The sequence below is a fragment of the Oreochromis niloticus genome, linkage group LG6, assembly GCF_001858045.2.
Source record: "Oreochromis niloticus isolate F11D_XX linkage group LG6, O_niloticus_UMD_NMBU, whole genome shotgun sequence".
Classification (NCBI taxonomy): Eukaryota; Metazoa; Chordata; class Actinopteri; order Cichliformes; family Cichlidae; genus Oreochromis; species Oreochromis niloticus.
In genome coordinates this window covers 29,761,641-29,778,768 of record NC_031971.2, presented here as the reverse complement: position 1 = coordinate 29,778,768, position 17,128 = coordinate 29,761,641, and the positions used below count along the sequence as shown (strand labels likewise).

Genomic DNA, 17,128 nt, shown 5'->3' with positions numbered 1-17,128 from the left:
ACAGAGAGGAAATTCGCGTGTTTTCTTAAAATAGTTTATTCGTGCATGAAATTAATTAAACAAACGCACTCGTTACATATATATGATCGTTTTAAATATCAGAATAATTTATAATACATTAAGACAATTCAACTTGATGTTCCAATTATCAGACATATGTCATGCTAAGACAACGTGTAGTCATCAATGCATAACTTTTGTAGTTGAAATTAAAAGCTCAAAAACTCGTGAATTGCTTTTGAAAAGGGGGGAGGATCAAAGGCACCTATGTGGGCATCTACTTATGAATACTAAGAAACCAGGAAACACGAAAGAGGCAAAAACATTCACCCCCCAAAAATATTGAAATACATTTTTCATTTATCATGTCAAATCCAGGTCAAAGCAGTCCCAAGACCTGCTGTAGTATTACGATAATAAAGCATTCCTAACTGCAACAGTAGTGTGAGTCATACTGTTCGTGCAACAAAAAGTAAGGGGTTAGATGGAATTACTGCTTAACATTATATAAATGAGTTGAGGACATTACATATCCACAACATATTCAATTAATTATATCGTTTCAGTAACATGCAGGTATCATATTGTATAACTGTTATCAGTTTTATATGGATGTTACTTTAATCCCCTAGAACTTATTTAAAGATTCTTGTGCTCCTATAGATTGCAGTGCTGTAGCTGAACTAACAAAACAAGTTTTTAATAAATGCAATAATTAAAGTAAAGAAAGCAACTTGTGGGCCTCTAGATTTCAGGGTGTCAGTGTTAACCAAGAGTTCTCCTCTTTATTATAAAAAACAAAATGACAAAGTTCCCACCATTGTGGAGGTATCGCGTTAGAATAGACATTAAATTTCTATCGTAACATAACAACATTTAACTACATGTAAATCATACCCAGGATAACTGACATCAGATCAATGGATGGATGGATGACTGGAAACAGGGCAACAAAAAACCAGAATTATTATCATCACAGAGAGAATCAGTGGGCTTTGTGCGGTCATGCTTGCAGTTATCACGTATGTACAGTCTGAAGGTCGACGGGAGAACTGCTCCACAAATACTGGCTCCTCCTGATTAATTAACGTCGAAGCTCCGTCAGATTTCGTCCACTCTCTATGGCTCCTTGTACCTCCTCCACAGCAGGTGCATCTGTCTCCGGGCCTCAGAGCGAACACATCTGGGGAAAGAGGTGTGCTGTCGGCCCTTCACCTGGTAACCACAGAGCGATGGGACACAGTTCACTTCAACAACTCACTACCTTTAAACTTTATTCAAAACATACAGTCAACTAAAATATGGCAATTACTGGGACACAGTGGCAGTTTTTTAAAGCATCACAGTGGAGTAAAATGCTCTCAGATCTTACTGAAGATATTCAGCAACCTTCTGCTCCTACTCTTACACATCCAGGTTCACAATATATTGTACAGTATACTCTATGAATTATATGAAAACCCATTCTGTAGAAGCATTGTAATAAGGCTAAACAGTTCATATGAGAAAGGTGAATCAGACAAGCTAAAGAAGTCATAAACCAGACTGAATTCAAGTCAAGAAACTACCTGCAACTGTAGAAATAACAACGAACAAACTCCTTGAACTGTAGCTGTTAGTGATACTTATCTGCTTGCCAGCTCCTTCTTCAGACAGGACCTGAAGGAGGTAGCACGCTCCACAGCTTTATAGCCCTGAGATGTGTGTAGACAGCCAGAGTGAGGCAGGAAGACAGGAAAACAATCGCAAAAGTAGTGGGCACATGGAAGATGAGAAAAACAAAAGTATAAGTGTGGTAAAATTCATGATAATAGGGGAAAAAGCATGGGTTAGAAAGGAGATGTAGAGAGAGGTACATCAGCAAAGTAAGGACAAAAGAGAACACTGTTAAAAAGCCAAGACAGTGAGGCCAAGACAGCATCAAAAGGGACACACGAGACCAAATAAAGTGCAACATCCAGTCCTACAGTGGTGCCAAGTTTGTTATCACATGACCACCTCTGTAGAAAAAAGGGATCTGAGCTGTGTTATTGCATCAAAATCCACCACTGGGGGGCAGTATGGCCTTTTCTGACAGCATCACCAAATTGCTCTTAGGTGATTTCCAACCCACAAGCCTGCAAATTATCTTCTATTTGAGCTTTTTTTTGTTACATTCCTGATGCTTACTAAAAGTCTTTCATCGATATTTTAAAGCCTGTTATCATGTGTGTATGTTAAATGCATTTTTCTCTTGTTTTGGGTAACTGTTGATTTACTTTAACTACTTGACTGCAACTGAAGAGCACAAGCAGTCATGAGTAAAGGATGGCCTAGTTGTACCAGCAAAACATCTTCTACAAAAAAGGTTTAAGAAACTGCTGAATAACAATAATACTTGTAGTTTTGGATTTCCTGTTTTTTTGTTACTCTGTGACACTAAATCCTGGCACAGGTAAAGCAAGTTTGCATTTAAGGTAAAGACTGATTCGTTATTCTTTAATGAAACAGGCAACAAGAAGCTCCCATGTTTTAAACTTCAGCTTTTCTTTTTTGAATCTAAAATGCTCAAAAAATAACACATTCTATAGTTTTAAACCACTGTGATTTGTTTATGTGGCTAACTTTGAAATTTTAACTCTACCTCGTCCAAGTTTTTGGGTAATGCTGGATGTCAGAATTTATACTTGAGAACCCAGATGCTATCACTACCCCGTTCTTCTGGTCCTCTGGGTGCCACCAAAACAGCTCTGACCCACCAAAGCAACGAGTGCACACAACCCGGTATCACGGCAAAGCTTGTAATAGACACGCCGGTCCACAGTGTCCATTTCACACTTTGCCTCTCCAAAGCGTGAAATGGACACGCATGCAGAAGCTGCACTAAGCTGCAGTACCAGTAGAGGGAGATATTTTATTTCAAGCCAACATGAAAATAATCAAAGTAAAGCATTTAAAGAGACATTACTAATATATTCATGTGCAAATACAAATTAGCCACCTAGCTTAATAATTTCTGGCATAGTGGGAGCCTAGAATGTACTTCATACCTTTCTGTCACTGTGGACGTTATGGCTTTACATATATTTTCTCCCCTTGTTGCAACTTGCGTCTCCATTTCATGCTTTAGAGAGGCAAAGTGTGAACTGGACACAGCAGACCAGTGTGTCTGTTACACGCTTTGCTGTCATAGGCTGTCTCGTGGTATCTGGAACATTAGCAGCAGATCTTTTAGGTTCTGTAGGTTGTTTGTGTTAATGGAGTATGTGCCCATGTGCCCATGTGCCCATGTGCGGTTCAGTTGGGCTCAGGCATGCTACACATGTAGCCTTCATCTGTAGTTTACATCTGGCCATAGAACTCCCAAACTATAGCTGCCTTTGGGTGCTCAGTACTTAGGCAGAGTATAAGGCAACTGGTCAAGTGGGAGTACACCCTAAATCTTAATGAGAAAACTGTCTCTTTGTAAGTGCTCTGGAGCCCACTTGACCTCAGACCTTTCTGCGAAGGGAGGTATATTTCTCAAAAGTGGTTCCTTTTTTGTGTCCTGGTGACTGGCTGTGATTCAAACTTTTTCTAAACAAAGATTTTTCAGTTGGAGCTGAGTGCACTTTTTCTTAAAGAGAAGAAAGTTCTTTACCCTGGCTCCCCTGTGCAGCCGGTCCTTCATGATACCAATGAACTCCTTATAGGAGAGCTGGTCATCGTGATCGACATCGAAGATCTTGAAGATGGTGTTTACAAGGTGACGTGTCAGTTTGAGCCCTGTGGCCACATACACCGCTCTGGCAAACTCATCTATCAGGGGAGAAAGTAAAAATGACTTTGCTCATTTGTTTAAGTGCAGCTGAGTGAAAAACCTGGAGGAGAAAACACAGCATCAGTGAGTGTAAGCAGAGACCTTCAGTGCCCGCATTTCAAGCTCAATACAGTTTTAGTACCTTGTCCAATGGAGCGTGCAGCAAAGTTATACATCTGCATGGCAATGGCAAAGTCTTCAAGGTTGTTGAGAAACTGGAAGAAGGATCTGAACTCATCAAAGGTGATTCCCTGAAACACAAGTAGAAACAGTTAACAAAACGACCGCAGGGAGAGGTACTGGAGAAAAAGAAGCTTGGAAATGACGAATATCATTTGAGCGAGACTGTGAAGGTGCATTTAAGTGGCGTGCATACAGCATTCCTCAAAGTGCATCTAGTCATCTGTCTGAAAAATTAAAACACTAAATGATTATTCAAGCGATTCCATGACATGGCCTCATGAAGGACGTAAGAAGTCATTCATGGGTTTAACCATCGTATGTGTGTATGATGTGGAAAATTTTTCGTTTTCCTCAGTGGCTTTGGCTTAATTCTCAAATTACAGTTAAAGTTTGTATGAGAAATATTTTACAGCATTTTGTTACTCAGAAAGAGCTGCTCTCTATACGGTGGCATTTTCAAATGTTTCAATACAATTTGGCAAATCACTAAGCAGAACACTTATTGATTGTTTTTGGGATCAAAAACTCTGTTTATTTTTTACTGTATGCAATGTTGTGTTGACTCATCGCATGCAGAATAGTTCAGCTAATTTTCACATGTTTAGGTCAGTAGTGTAAGTAATAAGAGTAAGTGTAAGAGATGTTATGTGTTTATTCTGTCTCTGCCCATTAAAATGGAACTACCATAAAAAAGATTCAATTCTCTAATTGAGAGAAAACAGACAAAAAAATTCAGCAGAGGATCAGATGATTCTTTCTACTACAAAAGATTTTCAGTTTTATTCAGTTTATTGTATTGTGCTGTGTTGTCAGTCAGTGTTTCCTTACGTGCTATGCAAATGTATAGGCGCTCTTTTGCTTTGCAAAGTAGAATGTAAAACACTGCGCCCCTGAAATCAGCATGTGAATAGATTCACTGGGACATGCTGTAGTTGTCACTAATCCTTGGAAAAAATATTAGCCTTGTATTGTTGGCACTCAGTGTCAGAGACACACGAATGAAATATTTTCTGTGAGTTTTAGCATTGTGCAGGTTAACTATAGTGTTTTTCTGCATGCATGAGCTGTTTCAGGAAATGCATTTTTTCAGCTTCTGTGACCTTCAGATATGTTTGGAGAAATATACCAAAGCAGTTGAAAAAAACAGTAAAACACATTGCAGTGTTTCATCTCTCGTAAAGTAGCATAAAGTGAAAACCAATTGGGATGTACAGTCTAATTGTTCGGATGACATGTGTTCATACACTGAGCATTCACCCAGCACTAACAAAGGATATAAAGGATATTGTGTATTTCATGAAATTAATGACCAAAGTCCATCTGAGCAAATGGTTGTGAGGTGCACCTCATGCTCTTTGCTGTGAATTTGCTGTAACCCTATAACAGATGCATAATTCATGAGATAAAATATTATTAATCAAATAAATAAATGGGTTTTTTTGGAATTACATGACGAAATGTAGATTAAAATACAACAGCTTGCTGTGTATCTTAACCTTGACATCGCTTATATGAAGAAAAAAAGAGAAGGTGGCAAATTAACTTAATAGCAGGATAGACTGACAGATTGTAACTGCAGGTTGTGAATTATACGAGGCAGAGACCAACCTCCTGCTTCTTCCACAGCATGAAAAGGAAAGAAGGGAGGGACAGAAATAGAGATGGGTTGCATAAGGACTACATGCCAAAGTCTAGCTAGATAGCACAGCTTGATAGATAGATAGATAGATAGATAGATAGATAGATAGATAGATAGATAGATAGATAGATAGATAGATAGATAGATAGGTAGATAGACGCAACTGAAAGTGTAGTGAAATGTGTGTTTTTGTGTGTGTTTCTGTGTGAGATGTAGTGAAGCAATTGAGCGCTCAAGTGTGGAAAGCCACAACAGCCTCAGGCAGAGACAACAGTTTGAAATTACAGGCACTCTAGATGTCAAAAAGGCAGAAACTCCCATACAGGAAGGAAGAATTTTATTATTATTTCATTACTGACCAATGAATTGTCCAGTAAATAACTGTGCGCACATGTATACTGTACCTTTTCATCAGGTATACACTGGCGGACATTTTCCAGATAGGCACTGATGTTTTCCACATTGGTGAATCGCAGCAGGATTTTGGCAAAGTCTTCTTCACTGATAGTCGTCATACCTTTAGAGTAAGTCAGGAACTCAATTTCCAACACCTCTGTCTGGAGGTTATCCATAAATCTGAAAAGAGAAAGAAAGGACCGTAAAAAAGAAAAAAAGAGAACTGTCCTATAAATCATCCATTCTGCCAAGTGGTTAATACTGTTAGCGTTAGCACTATTTCTGTTCTAGTACCTGTAGAAGTCATCAAAGGTAAGCTCTGCCTTGCCTTTCTTCCCAAAGAAATGGACCAGTAGTGTGGTGTCAATTGTGATGCTATCGTCTGCTCGCTATCAAAGAGAGAGAGAGCGATACGAGAGACGATCAGTGACTAAATGACAAACCTCAAGCATTATGGCTGGAGGAGAAGGACAAGTCCATCATTAGACCAACATGGCCACCGCTGTGCCAGATTAGCAGGAAGCAGGTTTCTGTTGCACGTGTGCAAAACGTGCACTGGATGAGCATTACAAATTACATTACAAATGACATCACAAACTTCAGTCACAGTCATCAGCTCAGACAAACAGTCAACGGCCTCATGAGATCAAACTTACCAAGTCTAGGCAGCATAATATGATGTGAAACACGTACTTCAGTCAGAAGAGCCAAATAGAAATTTACAAGCAAACTGAAGTAAAGCAGGTAAGTAAAGAAGGGAAGTCAGATTAGAGCTATGGAAAAAATCGTTCTCTATGCAGTCTAGACTGGTGAGGAGTGATGCTGTAGCAGCGTGAAACACAGACTGATACAATGTTAAAGAGTACTCAAGTATCAGCCCAAATCAAGAGAAGGCGATAAGATCATAAGTCATGCCTACATTCACAGAGCCAGTGGGAAGGTAACGGTGGAGGTGAACAAGAATGCAGGAGGAAGGAAGACAACACTTTAAACAGGTGGAGTTCATTAAGGACAGAGAAACAGACGAGGTAAGCAGAAGACATGAGAGGAAAAGAAGACTTGTGGAAGAGCAACTAAGTGCAACACAGACAAATACACAACAAAGACAGATCCCATGCATTTTTCTGCAAATGCCACATTGACACACCTAAACAGAACCTCAAGTCACCAAAAGCAACACCAAACAAAACCCACATAAGCACAAGTGCAGAGATTTTGTGAGCCGATTCCACCTTTTTCCATCATCAGATGTGTTTGGTTGCATATCCTTCTAGTCTCCCTTGAGTGTGTGTTGACTCTGTGACCCAGGTCATTTAAAATCCATTCAATGAGCTTTGGGTTGTTTCGACTGTTTGCTCTTGCTTTAATCTGCTGGTTAACACCTTGTTTAAAGCAAGGTGACACGCTTAGGATTTTAAGCCTTTGCAGAAACTTAATCTAAGTATTTAGTTCACTATTTTCTGTTCATACACAGTAACATACTTGTATCTTTCAGAAAAAGGTGATTTTTGAGCAGTTCCAGAAATGAATCAGGCAGCATCAGGACAAAAAAGAGAGGAATTCAAATACACATCTTCTCTCTAATGACCTGTCATGCCCCACCCAGCCAACCTTCATTTCCAATCTTTCACCATGCTGAGGAATACGCAGACATAAGATTAAATAAAATCTCATGTCCTTCTAAGAAGGAGCATTTATGGCATTGCAATCATCATCATAAATATCATCATCACCACGATGCCATTCGTGGTTCTACCTCAAGAGTAAAATCCTAAAATCCAATGTGGGACAAGAAGAAAATGTGAAACAAGATCACACGTTTATATAAGGGAAAAAATATCAAGAGGTCTTTTTTGTGCTTGTTTGGTGTCACACAGTGAATATTCATTCAGTCAGTCAGAAATGTCTGTAAGTGAGCTGCAGTCTTTCTGATAGAGAGGAAACTATCCACACAGATAACAAAGAAAAAAAGTGATCTTACAACAAACAACTGATGTGACAAAAGTCATTAGAATTTTACTGGGCATTTACCAGGTTACATTTTAGGCTTTTATTAAATTGTTGTTATGTATGAATAACCACCAACTAAAAACTCTACTGGTTAAAGTAAATCATGTTTCAATTACAGATTCTTTTGGTCATCAATGCACAATATTAACAATAAGCTGTAGGAAGATGCAGATGTTCAAGGCAGTAAAATTCTTAAATGTACGGTAGATTAAACTGGAACCACACTGCTAACTCACACAATAAAAATGTCTTGTGAGAAACAAGCATTAAAAGTAAACACTGTTATAAGACCACTCTTAGCTTTTGGTCTGTTGCTGATTCACTTAAGAGTCTGGTCTTTCAGTCTTTGATTAGGGACAAAGGAAGATTTCCTTTGTGTAAACACAAGACAAACTGAAACAATTACAGACTTATCATTGCTGTGTCTAAGTTTTCTGTGTCTCATTTACTAGACGTTCTTTTCATTAAGTCTCTGATTACGGACAAACAGGACAAAATTTGTTTTGCTCTTTTATCTCTTAACTGACGCATTACTGATGTCTTTATGACACATGAGCTGTTCATACATCTAGACAGTATCCAGGTGGTGTGTCTCTGCCTCTCTTCCCTCCCACGTGGAGTTCCCTTAATTCCGTTTTGTTGTTTTGAGCTTAAAACAAGGAAATCATCTTGCATTATCTTTATTCAAAACTATTGTGACTGAGGAGTTTATGATTCTGGTGGGTGTCTATTCACTGCTGCAGTGAGTTATCAGCTGTTGCACAAAGACTTGTACTAAATGTATTTCAGAAGTCTTCAAGATATAATTTGAAAAAGGATGGATCCACAACTACAGGAAGTAAAGCCTGCAAATGAATGGAAGACACTATGGTTGGAGTGATATTTACTGAAGTGTACAAACTAGCAAGGGAAATTACTTAGATTTTAAATGCTGTACACTGTGGGCGTAGGATATAACACCAGTTATCTGAGCTTTATGTTGTAAATAGAACATTAAGTTGAAAAATAATTACTAAAGCTACATTAAGAGATTTTTGACCACTACTTTGGTCACTACCAATTCCTCCATTAACTTTAATTAAGCTTTTTCACAAAAGAAGCTACCCGATGCTGCTAAAAAATGAGCTAGACCAAAGTAATAACAAAGTTGCAGTCAAATATTTTTGAAATTGAAAGTAGAAGCACTGAAACAATTTGATCTAAAGTTTTGATTATTTATGATTAGTCCATGTGGTAACCTATTTTTCACTGGATGCCATCTTATAATGTTGTTTGATGCTGGATCATCAATAATGCGTACCCTTACCATGACCACAGACTATAAAGAAGTTTATTTTAGCCTATGCATCTTATATGTGCAAGTGTCTTTAAGTGTAATCTCTTCTACCAGCCAGCAGGGGGCGACTTCTTTGGCTGCAAAAAAATCAAGTAGCCTAGACATCTATGGGTAAATGGCCCTCGATTCCCCTTTCTGGATAAATTCAATGGATTATTTGCTAGCTTCGATTCTTACTGAACACAATAAGATGCTCATTTTCTAAAGTACGACTGCAAATAGTGTTCATAAGGATGATAAAGAAAGTTATGCCTCATGCATTTGGTATCTTTTGGTGTCACAGTCAAATCGTAACACTTGTAATGTCTGGTTTTCAAAAAGATAAGATGACAACGATCAAAATGTTCAACTTTAAAAATGTAACTTGGCTAATAAATTAGCGATGGCGCAGAGGCTACAGCCACCTTTTAATTAGCCCATGATCCCAATGAGCCTACCTCCCTTACAAATTCTAGAGCTATTTTTTCTTACGTGTCTAACCAAAAAAACTTTGTCATTGTGATGTGCAATAACTTTGTCATAGCAAAGGCTTTCAAGAATCCAGATCAGTCTACCAACTTGTCGATGTAATGCCAAACGGATCATAACAAGCTTATCATTCCTGGAAGTGTGGCGGTACTAGTGTGAGCTCATCATCCCCGTGACAACGTAATCGTTACCACGCCCACAAGGCACGAGCCAACACCTGGTGCATGCATGTGTCTATTTGTCCATCTGTGTGTTTATCTGAGAGCTTGTGCAGTCTTTGATCACGAAGCTGAGGGTAAAAACAGTAATTACTGATGTAAACGCTAAACGCTGTTCCTCATCCTCCCCATCTGTGAGTAATACTCCGGAGGAAGAGCTCATTGTGGGTCTTTAGTCAAGTCAGTCAGACTGTCAGTCAGTCACACCTTCCAGGGGGAAAAACAGCCAACCCCCCCTTTCCTTTCCGTTTCATGGCCTGTTCAATTTTCTTGCAATGACTTTTATCTCCCACATTTTCTTTCTTTCTTCTTCTTTACATCTCTTATCATTTCTTTAATCTTATCCCACCCCCTGCTCTGATTACGCTGATTTCCTTTCACCTCACACTACCCGTCAGTACCTCCTTCACCTGACAAACAGAGGTGATTTGCTCTGTCCTACACTCCCTCCTTTTCTACCTGTCAGTCAGTCCCTCCTTCTCCAGACAAAAGGAAAGAGGTATAATGGTGACTAATCTGTTGAGTAAACACATCTTTCTCTAAATACAACCTGGTTCTTTCTTCTCACCCAAATGTACTTCCCGAACTTCTTTTCTTCTCACTCACTTTGTTCCTGAACATTTGTTCTGCCTGCTGACCTGTGTCATCTTCCTTTGGCCTTTTTCACCCATTTGTTTACTCTGATTTTATCTCTTTCGTGTGTTCTTCACCCTCATGTTTTCCACTTATCTGATATCGCGTCCTTAAAGATATGTTATTTCTTTGAATTACATCTTTTGTCTGGCTGTCGTCTTGTTTGTCATTTCACGGTTTCACATTTTTTTCGTACTTAATTTAATCCTAAATCATCTCTAATCCCTTTTATGTTTAATATATCCCTCCATTAAAAAAAAAATCCTCCTTACTCTTTTCCCCCATGTCTGATTTTTCTGCTCTGTCCGTCTGACATCCCGGCAGATGAAAGGCTGCACGGTGTAAATACAAGGTCAACCCCATTATGTTTCACTGTCATTACCTCAACCTCAGCTTCCGCTGCCAACACAGCAGACAACCTGTCATTAGTGAGCTAGTCTGTTAGCACTATTTTAGCTGTTACTAATGATTACCAGTCTTCAGAAAGTACTATCAGGAAGACACTTTAAGCTGCAATTGTAGAAATAACTGGAAACACTGACTTTGATTTATTGAGACAGCTCATTTGTTAACCCACCAGTCATGAAATATGTTAAGAAGTATCAGATTGATGAACAGATATTCTGGGATCCAAAGAGCATAAAAGCTTCTGAGGTAATGTCTCAGCAATTATTCTATCACCGCCTTTTCCTAGCTTGGAATAGTGCATTAAAACAATAAGGATGAGGTTGGATGCCTGCTAGTCCCCTCACCATCTGGTTTTAATTTTTGATCCCAGGGATTTTGCAGGTTGTTTTTTTTTCTAAATGTTAACCTTTTGTGTAAATCATAGTTTAAAAGTAAGATGTTGTCCTGTAACTCCTCATGAATTCTACTGCGTGAATTTAAGTCTGTAGTGATAAAGAGACAAAGCTTTTGTATGTGCTCTGCAGTCAACCGTCTTATCCTTGTTAAACACTTGTGGCGTAACGTGGGAATGATCTGACACCAAAGCTACGCCACTAGTCACAACACGGCACAGATAACAAGGCACAGATACACATACGAAGCAGAATGAATACAGAAGGAAGGTGAAAAAAAGACAAGTTATTAGAAAAAAGGACATTAAAATCTTTGTCATTAAATAAATAGATTGGTACCGATCGACAACAAAGGCCAAAGTCTTTCAAAATATTCATAATCTAAAAGTAAATAAATATCTTCACAGACAGAGTGAAATGACTTAGGATGGAGCAAAACAGGAAATATTTGGAGGATGCTCACATTATTTCATTCAAATCCACAGTGTGTCGAGTAGAGAAACATATTTTCTCACAAATTAAAGGTAGACATTGGAGCTTGAATGCTGATTTTAAATGTTTCTTTTAGAGCTCATCCAAACAAACATGATTTCACACTGAAAAAAAGAACCAGTAATGATTTCTACACTAGTCTAAAATTAAATTATTACTATTTTCAGGAACAAGAACAAAGAAGAACGCTGTGGGACAAAGGAAGGAACGCTGGGAAAAATGATGAGATATTTCTGTTCTAACATTTAGGAAACAAAGAAAGAAAGAAAGGAAATGTATCATCACTATCAAGCCAAACCAGAATAAAAGTTAGAACGACCAAAGCTTTTGCAATAATCTCAAAGTGACTATATTCAAGTGAAGCTTCAAAGTAACTTTTTTGGTCCATGTGCACTTCAACCAGTAACACATGACTTCTCTGAAGATTGGAGAATAACTGTGGTGTGTTTCAAGTAAAGCTTTTATTCTCAGAGTAAAGTATTATATAGTATATAGTATTTCGAGTTTGATTCTGGCCAGCTTGATGGAACATATTTCTTGTGAACGTGTGGGGGCATTTGGATCGTCTATTTGAACTATCTGGTGCTGAAGAATGAGGAAAAAAGTGAAGGATGATGAATGCAGGGATGAAGGAACAGAGGACGGTTGGGTATGTGTACCTCCGCCAGGTCAGAAAAGAGGACTTGACTGGCGCTTCGCCTCAAAACGTCCCAGTAACTCCGCGCCACAAACTCCTGACTGTCTTTTTTTAGCACCTGTAGGAGTGGTCAAGCAGGGCCAGGGTCAGTCAACCTCCAAATCAACCAGTTCAGGAAACAAACGTCCATTGCCCATTCAATCATGTCATTATAAGTAAACATACACAGATTATGTCTCTGAATTTATATGTGAACATACTACAAACAGGTGGATATTTAGGAAAGGTGTCACATGTAGATGCAAGCATTTTTTATTAATACCTGGCACTCACTAGTTCTCTCAATAAACGAGACTCTATCCATTCAAACATTAAAAAATAAACAGTGAACATTTTCACGCACAAAAACATGTTAGCATCAAACAGGAAGGGGCATACACAAAATAGCTAGTTTCTCTGCAGCTAGGTTTACATTAGAGATAAAGTAAAGGATACTACCAACAGGGAATCATCAGGATGATGATGGATGTGCTATTCTGTTTAAATCACTGAAGCTATAACTCGCTCATGTTGCTGACTCAGCAACAAACACAAGTAAAAAAAAACTTTTTAAAGAAGAAGTGTATGAAGATGTCACCCTATAGGACATTGTCTTTATTAAATAAATACTTTAGGCAGTTCTATAGCAACAGTTGGTTCTGTTAGCAAACGTTATTCTACCTTAATAAAGGCTGACCACGGTGCTGAGCTTCTGACCACCCACCACGTCTCTCTCTCCAGGGAGTAAGCAACAGCAGCCATTTTAACATGACCCTGCAATGCTCTTAACTTCACTGCGACAATGCGGCTATCCATCACAGCAGTGACAGGAGGAGTGCATATGTGTGTCTGTCTGTGTGTGAGACAGCATGAGAGAGAGAGAGAGCAAGAGAGAGCAGTGGCTGGTAGAGTATGGTTTCTGACAGCACACTGCTGATTTTCACTACACTGCAGGCCGTTTCCACTCCACATATAAATTAGGACTCATAACAGACAGCTACAGTCATTGTCATTATATCTCAACAGACACTAGGGACAAAAAAGCACTTGAAAGTGATAAAATGGAACTATATTAAATGTCCAATGTTTCAAATAACGAGGTCTGGGTGATCTCTGTGAACGAAAAGCTCAGAAAACATTCAGTTTTAAACATTTCTTCCTGCTTTTATGGCTAAAAGAGAGGCAATGTCCTTAATATGGTCATCTAAAGTACATCTCTCTGGCTGTGATCACAGCAGCACCGCCCACGTGCTGTTCATATTTTTTGTTTGCAATGGACAGCCAATTAAAAGAGAGCTGTATTAAAAGGATGGTGGCTTTTGAGCTTAATTTGCTTTTCTGGTTTAGTGGATGAACTGAGGGGCTGCATCAAGAAAAAAAAACATATAGAATTTAAGTATAATTAATTATTTAAATATTTAAACCATAATATAAAGCATTTCAGAAATGTCACACGCAATTATTATTCATTAATATGCAAAATTTTATACAGCAGCTTCAGCAGTTTTAGTCATCATCATTGATACCCAATACCCAATCTCCAACTATTTCCTAATCATTGTTCCCTTAATAATTGTAGAGCTCATCAGGTTATATACAATTAATAAGTCAAATCTATCAGCATTTTGCACAGGGTTGGTAAATAAGAAATATTCATCCTTGAGAGGTAAAAATCTGTTTAATTTTTGATCCCATAAGGCTCAACAGACAAATTCAACCTCTTTGTGTTCTTTATGTAAATATGATTTTGTTCAGACAATAGAAACATATTTTTGTATGTACCCTTGGCTTCCTTCCCTAAAAAATCTCCTTCTATATCTTTGTATTAACAAACTTCCCCCATCAGGAACAAACAACACTGCCAAAAAATACAGCACGTGTCCTAAAAAGGACTAAAATGGAGTCTGATTGTCTTCAGAGCTCTACAGGGTCTCAGGTCATTTTAAATTACATCGCTCTCTTTTTGTAAGAGTTCATCTCTCCTGACCCCTTAAATGTATTACTCTTTTCTTTCTCTGTCCATTAATCATCCCTCAATCAATCAATCAGCTGACTTGACAGATGGGCAACCTTTCTTGAATTTTTCCCTTCTCCCTCTCTCTTACATTCATCCTTTAAAGTAGCTTACAGAGTTCATTTCACTGATAACAGAGCATCAGGTGGACTGGGTCAAATTTAAGGCTTTTTCCATCATCAGGAGCAGAAGGGAATGACAGGCCTGATATTAAGGTTTTTAGTGTATTAAAAAAATCTGCTGCATATATATATTATATGGAATGTTTAAACTGAATGCAAAATAAAGGCCATTAATGTGTGATTTAATGTGTGAAATTTAAAGGTCCTGGTAATCTATATTAATTTAAACTTGGCAGGGTTGGTGTGTCCTTATATTTAATGAACAAAAATGATTGATATAACTCTTCTCACCTATTTTTTCAGATTAAACTTAATAATTGTATCTAAAAGGCATGGTGACACACAAACTGCAAAGCAAATGTTTTAGTGACTGAGAAACAGTTCAGATGTATGGAAAAATATATGTGTCACAAGTGGCAGGTGAGCCAGAACACAGTCACAGCCAAATAATTTCTATTTTTTCAGCTATTCATTTCCACTCAGCAGCCCAAAAATATTCATCGGAAATGGGAAAACGCCTCCTTGGTAATCATTGCAGCAGATTCACGCTGTCATGGCCGCCTCTGCTCTCGAAGCTGAATTCTGCTCGCTCGAATGATTCTGATTTTTGACAGTTTGGAGGCCAGAGCCCAAAGGAAAAAGGTCACTTTGAAAGTGACCTCACAACCTCTGTGATTGACAGGTTCAGTTTACTGTGTTCAATTTAAATATTTGCCCATGATTAGGTTTTATTTCGCATTATTATTGACACAAATATAATTCCACACAGGTAAAGTTTAACATATTCTCAAATGGTTTCACAAAACTTAAGCTTTTTGTTACTATTAGGTTTCTCCTCTGACTGATTGCTAAACAATAAAGCTGTTGAACTGACCCAGCTAATAAAAACAGCCTATTCTCTGCTCCATAAATATCTTTATCTATCTAAAAAGCAGAAAACGAGACTATGCCATGTGGATACCTACGCTGTTCATGGGGGCAACCTGATATCCATACAGCTGCATACTCTAACACACAGAGAGAGACATGAGGAAGAGAAAGAAGAGGACAGAGCATGCAGTCAGAGAGGAGGAGAGAAGGTAAAAGACATGTTAGTACATGCAAGGAAAGAGGATGTGCCATTTTCAACACATCTATGATTACATTTTAGAATACACACTGTGCCTAACACCAAGCATGTACTTTCAAGAGATAAGTTATGTGGGAAACATATCCTTCATTTTTCAGTGACAGTATTTCCTGTGAGCCAACAGCACAACCAGGACTGTTCTGTAAGATACCCAATGCTTAGATCAACAAATCTCTATCTCTCATTTGCTTACACATTTACACAGGTTGTTAGTAAACTTGGGTTTGAAAGATTTACTGCCTTCAAAATCAATAAATATAGATAAGTAGCAACAGGAAGCTTTTAATAAGAAGCCTTTACATAAATTTTCTGCAAAATATGTCATGAAAAACTTACCTTGAGAAGATTTTACTATAACTAATGCACAAGCTACCTAATGGCTTATCTGTTTGTAAGTTACCTTAATTAATCTGTGTATAGCACAACACATATGTGGGAAGTGACAAGTTAATACTGATTCATCAAAACCTGCTCTCTTTAATAGTTATCCAGTTGCATACACTCTGACACAAAGAGAGCAGTGAGGCGAGGTGCTTGGTGTTATTTCTAAAACTCAATCGCAGAAAGTGCTGAGAAAGACACATTTTCTATCAAATATATATATCAAATATAAGTCCACAGCAGGGATAACTGTCACAGAGATACCAAACAGTTTCTATGAGGCAGCATGCACTCCAAACTAGTTACATGAAAGGTTTAGTTTCACACCTGCATGAACACAAATGACATTTAACTCTGATGATCATGATTGTTTTTAACACATCCATGTGCGCAGCGTGACACAGCACTTCTGTCAGCAACCTTAACTAAATGGTAAGAGGTGTTGTGACAGTTTACACTCATGGATATATTAAAATGTAAAGTAACTTTACATTAATGTTAACCTGTCTTTTAAATTTACCCCACTAACAACAGAAGCATTTATGAAGTCCACGTCCACATAGACTATTCATGGTTGGTTCACTGTTGCCAGCATTAAGGTTAATTAGCAGTAGCATCCATGCTTGTCTGAGCATACACCCCCACACCCCGCTACCATCTTCCTTACCAACTGCGCGGACTTCTCAGCATCTCCTTTCCTTCCTTTCTTCTCATTTTTCTTCCTAAAAATCTCCTGAAGCTGTAATGAGAGAAAAGACGAGGAGCTCATTGAGAATTCAAAGTCAGATCTAAAACGCTGTTAAAAAATGAAATGCTCAAATGAGTTCAAACAAGGTCATTCACTCTTTCAAGC

At 38.2% G+C, this 17,128-nt stretch overlaps 1 protein-coding gene across 10 annotated transcripts in view; it reads right to left on the bottom strand.

Moving 5' to 3' along the window:
* Positions 1–25: 25 nt before the first annotated feature.
* micu3a (mitochondrial calcium uptake family, member 3a) overlaps positions 26–17,128 on the bottom strand; it is a 37,946-nt gene continuing 20,843 nt past the window's right edge. Inside the window, exons 7-17 of one of the 10 annotated variants that reach the window (XM_025907878.1) lie at positions 16,943–17,014; positions 15,731–15,772; positions 12,613–12,708; positions 7,753–7,767; positions 6,291–6,385; positions 6,005–6,176; positions 5,570–5,575; positions 3,921–4,029; positions 3,620–3,777; positions 1,630–1,694; positions 26–1,218 (exon numbers count right to left, since the gene is read on the bottom strand). In XM_025907878.1, the coding sequence (XP_025763663.1) occupies positions 1,212–1,218; positions 1,630–1,694; positions 3,620–3,777; positions 3,921–4,029; positions 5,570–5,575; positions 6,005–6,176; positions 6,291–6,385; positions 7,753–7,767; positions 12,613–12,708; positions 15,731–15,772; positions 16,943–17,014 (837 nt within the window). In that variant the 3' untranslated portion in view covers positions 26–1,211. Of the gene's footprint in view, positions 1,219–1,625; positions 1,695–3,619; positions 3,778–3,920; positions 4,030–5,569; positions 5,576–6,004; positions 6,177–6,290; positions 6,386–7,752; positions 7,768–12,612; positions 12,709–15,730; positions 15,773–16,942; positions 17,015–17,128 lie in introns of those variants that run through there. The other 9 variants (XM_025907875.1, XM_025907879.1, XM_025907877.1 and 6 more) reach the window with 9 other exon arrangements.